This window comes from Microcaecilia unicolor, chromosome 6 (genome assembly GCF_901765095.1).
Source record: "Microcaecilia unicolor chromosome 6, aMicUni1.1, whole genome shotgun sequence".
Taxonomy (NCBI): domain Eukaryota; kingdom Metazoa; phylum Chordata; class Amphibia; order Gymnophiona; family Siphonopidae; genus Microcaecilia; species Microcaecilia unicolor.
In genome coordinates this window covers 315,549,858-315,563,218 of record NC_044036.1, presented here as the reverse complement: position 1 = coordinate 315,563,218, position 13,361 = coordinate 315,549,858, and the positions used below count along the sequence as shown (strand labels likewise).

General features: G+C 43.2%; 1 protein-coding gene across 1 annotated transcript in view; it reads right to left on the bottom strand.

The window, feature by feature from the left end:
• Positions 1–196: 196 nt before the first annotated feature.
• The window catches only part of EVPL (envoplakin), a 90,407-nt gene continuing 77,242 nt past the window's right edge, over positions 197–13,361 (bottom strand). The window contains exons 21-22 of the mRNA XM_030208224.1: positions 11,950–12,042; positions 197–4,226 (exon numbers count right to left, since the gene is read on the bottom strand). Coding sequence (XP_030064084.1) covers positions 774–4,226; positions 11,950–12,042 — 3,546 coding nt within the window. The 3' untranslated portion in view covers positions 197–773. The remainder of the gene's footprint in view (positions 4,227–11,949; positions 12,043–13,361) is intronic.

Genomic DNA, 13,361 nt, shown 5'->3' with positions numbered 1-13,361 from the left:
ACTGAATTATGTGATGGTAATTTGGTTCTGTAGGTGAGCATGAGCTATAAACAAGAATTGACACATCCGCATTGCATTTGGAATTGAAGCTGAAATTTGGCTCTCAGATGTTTGAACTAAAATGTCCTGGTCCAAGCACCGCTCTTCTTTTTTTAAATCTGCAAAACACTAACTCTGAATAATCTCAAGTCTGTTGTAAAGAAACTAAAATGCAGCATCTGAATTTATTTCTCAAAGCAGAAAGAAAAGACATAATCTGTAACACAACATCCTTTCAGGCCAGTAAAAACCCAGAAAAGGTAAGGCAATGTAGGAATGTTTAAATACTGGTATAAATCTCCTTATTCCCATCAAAACTGCAGAAATCTGCAGCAGAGTTCATTTTTTTCCTTTTCTTTTTTTAATACAAAGTGAACATATATTTGTTAGAACAGTCAAAATGTTGGACTTATGAAAACAAATTTTCCTGATGTTTTTTTCCCCATTTCCCCCTCTTCTTTTTCCTATAAATATTGTAGTTCTCCCCTTCTCTCTTATGTCCCAGTTTGTTTCTTTTCAGTTTTGTTTGTGTATTTTCTTTTCCTCCTTTTTTAGAGTGTAAGCCGCTCAGATACCTGTTGTGATGGGCAGGGTAGAAAGCTTTGAATAAACTTGAAACTAAATATAACATAAAATCTTGGCCAACGGTTAATAGTGGCGTGCAAAAGCTACCCGTTGATGCATTAGCTTGCGAACTGATCACATTAGTGACAACTTGTCATAGCTCTACGTGCTTAGTAGTGTAGAGGTTGTAATCCAGGTGAGACGTTCACAGGATAAAAAGCTGGCTGATAACCATGAGAAGCTGCAGGGAGAAGTAAGAGGCCTGTCGTGGGATCTCTTTGGCAGCGAGCCATGGCCTCTTTGTAATTCATCTTTTCATTGGTGATGGGATCAATGAGATCATTCTCATACTGTGACTCGTCCTGGAGTTTCTTTGCAGTACTATCATCAAGCATATGGGTCACAACTGCATCAGATACTGGGATTCGGCCTGTCTTTTTGGGATCAATCAGCCCGCCAGTGAGGTGCTGGACTTCCAAATAGGGAAGTGCAGTTTCCTTGGTCATCCATCCTTTCTGCATTGCTTCACCCACAGACAGTCTCTTTTTTGTCACTGGGTCTTCAACACCTGTAAAAGCCTTCTGTGCATTTAGTAGCCTCTGTGCATTGGTGTTATCAATAAGACCTTTGTCGATAGCTTTGTGGACAGAATATCGATCTTTTGTTATAATGTCTATTATGCCTCCAGTTGCAGCCTGAGCCTCAAGCAACTTCTCAGCCGTGATTGGATCCACCATATTTTTTGCCACTGCATTTCTGATGGTGCACTTTATACCTGTTGTGTCGTCATAAATGCCAGCGATGGGAAAGGAGTCATCATAGAAGTTCTTTGAGGAGCCGTATGAAAAGACGTTATTGACTTTTGGACTAGTTGGTGATGGAAGTGGCGACTTTGAGCCAATGATTGACCCAATGGATAAAGATGAAGGCTTAGTTTCACCTGCTACCAACAACGCAAACTCTGATATTGGGATCTTACCATCCTTATACTGCTGGAGTTCATCTCTGGTGATCCGTTTTGCTCTTAAAGCATCTTCAATTGAATATTGCTTTCCACTCTTCTTATCTAGAAGAACTGAAATTTCACCACTCGAACCCATGGTTGAGATTTCCTCCCAGTCACATTCTAATTCTTGAAGCTGAATATACTGGTTTCTATCTATAATGCCTCTCCTGTATGCTTCATAAGGAGACATATCCATTCCTGTATCAGGATCTAAAATAGAAATTTTAGTGGAGACGTTAGTCTCTCTCAGTTGGGTTTCCTGATTAATTTCTTCTCTGTTGGCCTTTGACTGAAGTTCCCTGATGGTCCTTTCCTTTTCATAAATTTGGTCCTTTTCCTTAAGGATTTCTCCCTCTAAAGATGCTAGCTCCTGTCCCAGTTGTGCCCTTTTTTGTCTGTCATACTCAGTTCTTTGTGTAAGTAGTTCTGATTCTTTACTAAGGAACACTGTGTTCTGCTGTTTTTGTCTACCTAGCTCCCTAAGATCATTTTCTAAGGAGGATTTCTCCTGGAGTGCCAAGTTTCGTGCTCTTTGGAGATCACTTTCCTCTCGAGACCAAGTTCTTTTTGTGTTTTCAGCCCTTTCAATCTTATCCTTGAGACGCCTTATTTCTTCTTCAGCATCTTGTCTGGAATTTCTTTCTTTATTGTAGAGTTCTCGAACACGAACTCGTTCATTTTCTAATATTTTGTCTTTCTCTACTCTGATGACCTCTTTGTAAATAGTCTTCTCCATGAATTTTTCTCTCTGCAAAATATCAATTTTAGCCTGCAAGTTTTTGCATTCCCTCTGTACATTAAAAAATTGACTTCTTTCTTTGTCCAGGTCCAGTCGCAAAGTGTTGGCAGATTTCTCAAGAACTGGATCTTTTTCTATTTTGACTACTTCTTCCATAACAATTTTCTCTTGTACTGCAGGTGGACTTTCTTCAATTTCTTTGATTCTCAATGTTATTTGCCTTAATTCTTTTTCTGCTGCAAGTTTCTTGTCACGTTCTTCTTGGAAGTTAAGCATTTTTTCTCTGTCCTCCACTAGAGCTCGCAGCTGTTGCACTTCACGCTCCAGTTGACGTCTGTTACTGGTTTCTTCATCGAAACTTGTTTGTAGTCTGTTATGCTCCTCTCTCAGTTTTGGATCTTTTTGTAATAAAACAACTTCTTGAACCACCACTTTTTCTTCAGGTTTTCTCCTCTCCAACAGCATGTATTTGTTCTGCAAATCATAGACAACATCTTCAACCTCTCTTCTCCTTTGAGATTCATTACGCACTTCTTGGCGCAGATGTTCTGCTTCTTTTTCTAACAGTGGGTCATTTTCATACTTGACAACTTCCTTGTTGACCAGTTTGGTCTCAACTTTGGATCGTTCTCTCTTCCATTCATCCCTGTCTACACGGAGTTTAGTAAGTTGTTCTTGATACCTATTACTGGTAGTCACTATATCATTGCGCTGCTGCTTCAATCGGTCAATTTCTCTTAAAATTTCTGGACTCTTCTCAAGTTTCACAACTTCTTGGACATCCTCCTTGTATTCCACAGTTGGTTTCTGAGACCTCACTACATTCAGTTCAGTGAAAGTCACATTTACTTCCTTTTCATAATTTGTCCTCTTGCTAGAAGCATTTTGGATCTCTCTCTTAAGTCGAGCTATCTCTTTCTCTGTTTCTGGATCTACTTGGAAAATCTCATGGACTACTTCTTTAATTTCTACTTTTGGTTTTTGTTTCTCTTTAACAGTATACTTAGTTTGCAATTCTGTCAGCTCCCTGATTAGTGTTGAGCTCTTCCTCCTTTCTTCGTCAATAAGGGTTCTAAGTTTAGCACACTCCTTCAGAAGTTCTGGATCCTGTTCCACCTTCTTCACTTCTTTTACAATAACTTTAGGCTCTACCGAGTCAATTAACCTTTCCAGTTCATCAGTTCTGTTACGTAGTTTAATTATATTTTCCTCTACAGATTTTCTCTTGAATATCTCATCATCAACTTGCATCTGAAGAGTCCTGGCCGCTTTTACCATTTCTGGGTCTCTCTCCAACTTCACTACTTCTTTCACCACCACTTTCTCTTTGATATTTGGCTGCTTTTGCTCTAAAATTAACACCTCTCTTTTGAGACGTTCAAGCTCAGTTGATAGAGAGGAATTCTCTTCTCTGAGTAGCTTGATGTCATGGCTCAGCCTGGAAGCTTGGTTATCAAGCTCTGGGTCCCTATCAATCTGAGTGACCTCTTTTGTGAGGAGCTGAGGCTTTATAGTTTTCCTCTGGCTGTCTATTTGGATAATCTTTTTATTCACACCTTCAATTTCTGACTGTGTGATCTCCCTTTGTCTGTACTCATTCTCAACTTGATTTTTCAGTGCTGACACACTGCTCTCAAGCTTTGGATCCCTGTAATACTGCACCACCTCCTTCTCCTCCAGCCTTTCAATGGGCCTCTTAGTCTTCAGCAACAGAAGCTGTGTCCTGTGCTCTTCCAACGTGCGCTGAACTTCTGCAACCTTATCTTGTTCTTCCTTCAGCTGCGACTGAAGTGCCTCAGTATCTCTCGTTGATCTCAAAGCATTTTCAGACCTGAGGTTCTGTTGAGTGACTGTTGGAATGCCATCAACAGCTTCTGTCTGCAAAGTATAAACAGAACAAAAAAAAATAACAGGACAAAAGTTGAAATAGATTATCTTCTCCATTCCCGAGATCTCATTAATTCCCACCATAGGATGACTGGAATTAAAAACACTGTCATTATGTCCCACAGCAGGGAGCTTCATGAACATTTAAAAACAGCAACTTGTTAAAGTAAGTGGTGGCAGCTATTTTCATTCTGTTTTGCAAGTAGATGAAAGAACAAATATATACTTTATAGTAATTTTCCGCTGCTTAAAAATGTTAGCATTCTTAGTACACTGGCCACACAGACATCCCAGCAGAGCAGTAGGGTCACCCTAGGGGTTCGCTGCAGTGGACTTCACATAAAGGGTCTCAGGTACACATCTCACTGTTACCCCCTTATATTGTATGGTGAGCCCCCCAAAACCCACCAAAATCCTACTGTACCCAACTATACACCACTACAATAACCTTTATGGCTGCAGGTGTCACCTATACGTGGTTACAGTAGGTTTTTGGTGTGGTGGAAAGTGTGAGCCATCCAAAACCCAAGTGTACCAGTTAGAGTGGGATATGGGCCTGGGTCCCCTTCTCTACAGTGCACTGCACCAACCACTAGGCTACTCCAGGGACTGCTTGCTGCTCCGATAGGACTGGCCTTAACATCTGAAGCTGTCATACAAGCTGGTATGTACTATTTCTTTCACATCTTTGGGGGGGGAGGGGGCCAGTAACCACTGGGGGAGTAAGTGGGGGTCATGCCTTAATCCCTCCAGTGGTCATCTGGTCATATAGGGTACCTTTTTGTGACTTTAGTCACTATTGAACCAGGTCTAATCCAAAATGTCTAACTTTTAGCCCTGGACATTTGTGCTTTGTTCCATTATGCCAGAAAAACGTCCAATTCTGGGAATGCCTAAATCCCCCCCTCGACCCCCCCCCCTTGTGATATGGAAGCACTGCAGATGAACTGAATCGAAAAACATCTTAAAATGGGTTTCAAAAATAGCGATTTAGCAAAAAAAAAAAAAAAGTCCATCTGCCGCTTTGTGGTTGTTTTTCTGTTTTGAAAATGAGCCCCAAAATGTTATTTCTAACTTAATATGAACCTGGTTGTTCATACTGGCATTGCGTTTTAGAAACAGCAATTGCATGATCATTCTGGACGAATACAAAAAAAGGAGCCAAAAATAAAATAGTTACAGAAAGAGCAAATCAGCTGACGCCCTAGCTCTGTTTATACTGAAGCATTGTTGGAGTGTCCAGAATGATTTAACACATCATGCTTGAGAACACAGCTTAGTAATCAGCACTTTTCTTCCGCTAATCTCTTCAAAATGTGTAGACAACTTTCCAGATTTGTGCCTTCAAGAAAAGTTATAGACCAGGCTTGTCCAACCTTTGTCTATCGGGGGCCAAAACATGCACCACTGTATTTTGCTGCATGTTTCATCAAATCATGGCAAAATATGACGATGCAGCATCCCCTCCCCAGCTTTCACCCAGTCTCACTCTTGCTCATGTAACCTCCCCTCCCCCATCAACCTTCACCCAGTTTCTCTCACCTGAATTTGGCTGCAGAAGAAAACGATGGGATTCCTGCTTTCCCACCATGACTTGGCTCTCTGCCAGCTTGAGCCACAGAGAGCCAAGTTGCGGTGGGGAAGCCGGAATCTCTGCTATAAGCACCATAAGATTACCAAGATTCCGAGGGCCAGAAAAAAAACACTTGGTGGGCCGAGTTCCGGGATGGAGGTTGGACAAGTTTGATGTTCCTTCTTTTAAGTTTATTTGTTTTTCTTGAGAAGTATAGGAACTTGATTTTTTTATGTTTCAATCATTTTTATTAAGTGCATATAATCAGCTATAACTTTTCACATTACATAAGCGAGTTCCCCAGCATCAATTGGCATATCTTCACCTTAGTTTAAGCCCTTTTGTTTTGCTGTGGAACTATGCATTAACATTAACATTATTAATAACCAGCCATATGTTGCACTTTAAACTTTGAACAAATATAACCATGCTAACATCATGTGACTAACAAGTTCTCAATTCCCTTTTTCTCCTCCCTTCCCCAGCCCCCCTATCCCTTCCCTGTAGATCCCCTTTTTCTTTTCCCCCCCCCCCATTCCCCCCCCCCCTTTTTAGCTTTGTAATCCAACTTGTATCCGTCCAGTATGACTCAAACTTATTTATAGTTATCTGTTCAAAAGTCGGCTTCTCGCCGCCGGGGTGAGTGTATTCAGAAATAAACACCAACAGTGCTGCCAGTTCTTCCCATTCCTTGATGAAATATCCCTTACTGCCATCTTTTCCGTTCGCATCAGAGTCATCATGCGTATTCTCCATTCCTGCAATGTTGGACATTTAGTTGTAATCCAGTTGGCCATTATGCATTGTTGTGCTATTATGACAGTTTTTCCTAGAAATACTTTCAACCCTTTCACTGAACGCCACGGCGCTCCGAAGTGGTTAAACAACAGTCTCGCATCTAACTGCCATTTCACTTTCCACAAATTGGAAACCTGGGATGTTATGACCTTCCAAAACTTTTGTATTCCTTTGCATGACCACAACATGTGTCCCAACGTCGCTCCTTCTATTCCACATTTTGGACATTCCCCCCACGGGGACATGCCCATATGAAACGCCCTTCTAGGCGCCACATACATCCGCATCGCAATTTTGTACTGGATCTCCCAATGTCCTGCATATTTTGAACGACTCTTAATTGACAGAATATAGTCTTTGAGCAGTTCTTCAGTGATGTCTGTAGATAAGTCCATTCCCCAGCTTTCTGCCAACCGTTTGTAATTCACCTCTGGAGTCATATCTCTTATGTGGCGATGATGGAATGCCAACGGTACTTTATCCTGTGCTCTTAAAGAATACGCTGTAGACAGCTCTTCTTGGACGTCTTCCGTCAAGTCTGTCCATGGCAGTGTCCTGATATAATGTTGCAACTGTACATAGTGAAAATAGTCTCTTGGAGGGATTAAAAACTCTGTCTGCAATTCTGAAAATGACTTGAGTTTACCCTCCAGCGTCAGTACTTGCAACAGGTATGTCATTCCTTTTAGTTTCCACCTACTGAAAGCTGGGTATATGCATCCTGGCTTGAAGTTAGAATTATTTACAATAGAAAGGTAGGGAGTTACTTTGGGCGAGAATTGGTGCATCCGGCATATCCATTTCCAATTTGCCTTGGCTGAACTCATAATCCCCGTGACTTTCAATATCACAGGAATATCTCCTCCTCCTGAATGTAGACAGTTACTAAAATGAGTCTGTGGAAGCAGGCTGAGTTCCAACTCTGTGTTTGAGAAGTAGGATGTCTGGCGGAACCAGTCGTTGATATGGCGCATCCCACTAGCAGCTGTTATATTTTTAATACTAATCAATCCCATCCCACCATATTCTTCTGGTGTACACAGAATTCTCATTGATAAACGAGCTTTTTTCCCCCTCCATAAAAACTGTCTTAACATTTTATTCAAACTGCGTTCTTCTTTGTTTCTCAAAAATAAAGGCAACAATTGAAATACATACAACCATTTAGGTACAATACACATGTTATACAAGGCTATTCTTCCCCATAAATTTAGTGGCAGTGATTCCCATCCCCTTAAATTCTGCTCAGTGTCTCTCAGTAGTCGTTGTATGTTAAGTGTGTAAATCTGCGCCAAATTCGTTGATAACCATATCCCTAAATATTTGAGTACTCCCTCTGCTTGTTTAAAGGGGAGCCGGTACCCTTCTCTTTCTGCTGGATCTTGAAGGACTGACAAAGCCTGGGACTTATCCAGATTTAAGGTAAATCCCGCAACCCTCCTATACCTGTCCAATACCTCCAAAAGGGGACTCAGCGAATGTTTAAGGTCTGTAAGTATCACCAAAAGGTCATCGGCATATGCTAATACTTTAAGTTGGTGCCTATCAAAACTCACTCCTTTTATAGCCTCTACTTCAGTTATTTGTCTCAGCAGCGGTTCCAGAGTGAGCACAAACAATAATGGAGACAAGGGGCATCCTTGTCTCGTGCCACGTTCTATTTTAAATTCCTCACTTAGTGCCCCATTTACCAGTATTGCCGCCCTTGGTTGGTTGTACAGGGTTCCTACTGCTCTGCTAAACCATTCTCCAAAGCCCAGATGCTCCAAAGTCTGGAAAAGGAAATCCCAACTCACTTTATCAAAAGCTTTTTCAGCATCCAGACTCAGGAGCATCGCAGGGTCTCTCCTCTCCTGACATCTTGCCATCGCCACCAGGGCCTTTCGCACATTTAATACCGATGACCTATTCCTAACGAATCCCACTTGGTCCGGTCCTATCAATCTAGGAAGAACAGCTGCCATGCATTCCGCTAAAATTTTTGCTAGTATTTTAACATCTACATTCAATAACGATATGGGTCTGTACGACTCTGCTAATTCTTTTGGTTTACCCGGTTTTAGTATTAGTGTGATTGTTGATGTATTAGCGTACTGTGCCAACTTGCCGCATTCTATCACCTCTTCAAAGTAGTCTAGCAATGCCCCCCCTGCCTTTAATGGCATCATCTTGTAAAATTCGCCTGAAAATCCATCAGGCCCTGGCGCAGAGCATGACTTCAGTTTTTTTATTACTGCCTGCAATTCTTTAGCCGTCAAGGGGGCATTTAAGGCTCGGTGTTCCTCAGCTGTCAGTTTGGGGAGCCTCGTTCGTGCCAAATACCTCTCAATCCTCTGAGGGCTTTCTAACTGTTCTTTTTTATATAAAGTGGCAAAATGTGAGGCCAGAATTTTTGCAATTTGTGTTGGGTTGTTAGTTATTTGACCCTGTCGATTTCTAAGCGCGTCAATAGTTCTTGGGCCGTTCCAGGTCTTTATAGCCCGAGCCAGCATGCGTCCCGGCCGATTACCATATCTCTCTAACCTATATTTCTTATACAGTTGGGAATGTGTTTCTTTTTCGTGCAGCATTGTATTAAGAGACACCTGAGTGGCTTTCATAGTCTCCAGCCTCATTGGGGTTGGTTTCTCTGCATAATCTTTCTTAGCTCGTCTCAGTTGTGCTTCTAGTAAAAGCACACTAGCAGCCATTTTCTTCTTTTTAAGAGAGACATAAGCTATAATGGCTCCCCGCAGGACGGCCTTAAAGGTCGACCAAAATAGGGACGCTTGGTCTACATGCTGCGCATTGTCTGCCTCAAATTCCTCCCATTTTTTGGTAATATATTTTTGGAATTGCGGGTCAGCCACCAGATAGGCCGGGAACCTCCATCTTTTCCCACACGACTCCCCGATATTAGTTTCCAGGTCCAGCCACACTGGAGTGTGGTCAGATATTTCTTCCGGCCCTATAGTTACCCTTTGCACTCTATAAAACTCTCCACGCGTTATTAACATGTAATCTAGCCTGGCTTGCGTCCCATGCGCCCTAGATCTATGCGTGAAATCTGTTTCTGTTGGGTGCAAGGCCCTCCATGTGTCAACTAGGTCTTGTGTGCGTACCAAACCTGGTAGTGTCTCTCCTCTGTGACCTTGATAGTGTGCGGAACCTGGATTTGTACAGTCCCGGTCTGGGTCCATTACCAAATTTAGATCTCCCACCACCAATAATGGGTGATTTCCATTTAAATTACATAGCTTCATTATTGTTTGATAAAACTCAGGTTCATGTTTGTTAGGCCCATAAATTACTAGTAAGTTCACTTCCATCCCTTGCAACCATACTTTTAACATCAAATATCTGCCCGCCTGATCTGTGGCTATCACCGAGGTCTTATATGCCAGTCCTTTTCTAAATAGCACTGCTACCCCTCCTTTGCGGCCCCGGGGGGGGCTAGCAAACACCTCTCCAACCCAGGTTTTCTTTAGTTTGTCATGTTCTGCCTTTGTCAGTCGGGTTTCTTGTAAACAAGCAATATCTGCTCTGTGTCTACGTAGAGCCGCCAGTATTTTTGCCCGTTTTATTGGAGAGGAAATCCCTCCCACGTTCCACGTTATTATTCGCACAGGCATAGTCTAAATTGTGTGTGTTGCCCTGCTGTGTGACGCCATACCTGATTCTTATCCAGTCTCCCATGTACCCCTTGTTTTAATTGTGTCATCTCCCCGTCTCGCCCTCGGGGAAATACTATACAATCCACATCTCTATTTTGGCTGAGCCATACTAAAGCATTTTTCCCCCCCCCCCACCCCCCCTCCCTTTCCATTCCCAACCTTGCCCGGTGTTCCCCAGTTCCCCATCCTGTTATGCTACCCCAAAACATTTCCCAGGTCGCAATGCCTACGAAAATGTGAAGAAACCACGTGTCTATGCTTTGAGACCCCCCCCCCATCTTTATACAGTGTATTTTCTCCCCTTTTTCATTTGCAATGACCTTACTCACAGTCAGTTACCTCTCCTTACACAGTTATGTTCATTTTCTTTACTACGAGCTATCCAACAATTGGTGTTCTTCCAGAGCCGTTCGTGCCTCCTCCATTTTATCAAAAGTTTGCCATTTGTCCTGAATATACAGCCTCAGCTTAGCGGGATATTGTAACGCAAACTTTATCTTCTTCTCAATCAATTGTGCGCATAATGGGTGAAATTTTTTGCGCTGTTCCTGAACCATCGTTGTGTAGTCTTGAAAGATCAGAATATTGCGTCCGCCATATTTAAGTGAGTCTCTCTTTAGTTTAAATCCTTGTAATATTTCGATTTTGTGTTTATAGTTCAAGATTTTCGCCACCACAACTCTAGGCCTGTTGTTTGCTTCTACTTTTCTTCCTATTCGATGTGCCCGTTCGATTACTAGTGAACCCGACGAATCCGTGAGCGCCAATTCTTTGCCTAGCCAATTTTCAAGCCAGGTTTCCAAATTTCGCTCTGGCAATAGCTCTGGGAGCCCAACTATACGGACATTATTTCTCCGCGAACGGCCCTCTAGGTCCTCCAGCTTTGCACTCTGTTCCTTCAGTTGCTTTTGCAGAGTATGGATATCCGGCCCATAACCACGTGTCTCGTCCTCGAGAGCCGCCATTCTGGCCTCTAGATCTCCCGTCCTGATCCCCAAGCCATCCACCGCAGTCTGGTATTGATCTAATTTGTCATGTAATGCCGACCATTTCGGAGCCCATGCCTTTTCAATAGCCGAGGTCAGTTGGACCAATTGCTGCTCTGTAAAATGAGAAGCCACTGCCGTGATTCCCGGGCCTTCCGCCGCAACTCCGTCTAGGGTTCCCGTTTTAACTTTTTCTTTTTTTGCGGTTCGCAGCGCCATACCACCTGGCGATTTTTGAATGTATTTGTCCATAGACTCTTATAGTCTTAGTTAATGGTGGTAGTTGCCGCGTTGTTGTAAAGTTAAGTGGTGTTGGGGGAGCGAGTCTCGGAGCTAGAGCAATTCACGTCCTGCTCAGCTCATCGCATCACGTGGTCTCCCGGAACTTGATTTTTTTATATTGCAGGTCCAAGATTGTGGAATTCCTTGCCTACTCAGCTTTGAGCCTTATGAAATATGGACAAATTTAAAAAGGCTTTAAAAACTGTTTTGTTCCAGTGAGCATTTGATAATTCTTCTAAGGGCAAGTCTTGGACTGCTTGATTACTGCTGGATTTTGATGTTTGAGCAGATACTATGCTTTGGTGTATGTCTGTGAAATACATATTATTATTATGATTGTGAATTGTTCCCCATTTAGGGTTGTAGATGTGCAGGTTATACATTTAAAAAAAACAAATAGACTGTTTCAGAAACCACTTTACCTTTTCCAAAACTTTACTGGCGAATGCCAACTGATTTAGATGTTGCTGGTTCTCTACTGCTGCTTCAGTGTAGCGTTTCACCAGGTCCTTCTCCTAAATGGGAAGAAATAAAAGGTAAAATTATGTATAATCATACCTGATAATTTTCTTTCCATTAATCATAGCTGATCAATCCATAGACTGGTGGGTTGTGTCCATCTACCAGCAGGTGGAGATAGAGAGCAAACTTTTGCCTCCCTATATGTGGTCATGTGCTGCCGGAAACTCCTCAGTATGTCGATATCAAAGCTCCATCCGCAGGACTCAGCACTTAGAGAATTACACCCACGAAGGGACACTCTGCCCAGCTCACCACCGCCGAAACGGGGGAGGGGAATTAACCCAGCTCATCCCCACACAAGTGGGGGAGGGGAATCCGTCCAGCTCATCCCCGCGGAGCGGGGGAGGGACACCACACCCGCCGATGCGGGGGGATCTGGCTTATCCTGCAACCGCAACCGCGGGAGGAACTGACTGACCCTAACACCGCCGAAGCGGGAGGGGTACAAAGCTGCCCTACAGCCGCACGAAGCGGGAGGGAGTGCCGGCAGAATTTATGTCTCAATCCAGCCCCGTAAAACGGAGGGGAGAGGAATGCAGCAGCTCACTGTAACACAAACTCGTCTCAACTCTTGAAGAATCCAAGTGAAAGAACTTGAACACGAAGTCTTTCTGAAATAACTGAAGACTAAACTTGAACCTGAAATGCAACCAGAATAAAAACAGAACAGATATCTGGGAGGGGCTATGGATTGATCAGCTATGATTAATGGAAAGAAAATTATCAGGTATGATTATACATAATTTTACCTTCCATATCATCAAGCTGATCAATCCATAGACTGGTGGGATGTACCGAAGCAGTACTCACCCAGGGCGGGACATTGAAATCCCTGACCTCAACACTGAAGCTCCAAACCGGGCCTCCGCCCGTGCAGCCACAGTCAAACGGTAATGCTTGGAGAATGTATGAGCCGAAGCCCAAGTTGCCGCCTTGCATATCTCTTCCAAGGAGACGGATCCGGCCTCTGCCATCGAGGCCGCCTGAGCTCTCGTGGAGTGAGCCTTCAGCTGGATAGGCGGCACCTTCCCCGCGGCCACATAAGCCGCTGCAATGGCTTCCTTGACCCATCTTGCCACTGTAGGCTTAGCAGCCTGCAGACCCTTACGAGGACCTGCAAACAGGACAAACAGATGATCCGATTTCCGGAAATCATTGGTCACTTCCAAGTATCTGAAGATGACTCGTCTCACATCCAGATATTTAAGAGCAGAGTACTCCTCTGGGTAGTCCTCCCTACGAAAGGAAGGGAGACAGAGCTGCTGATTCACATGGAAGCGAGAAACAATCTTGGGCAGGAAGGAAGGCACTG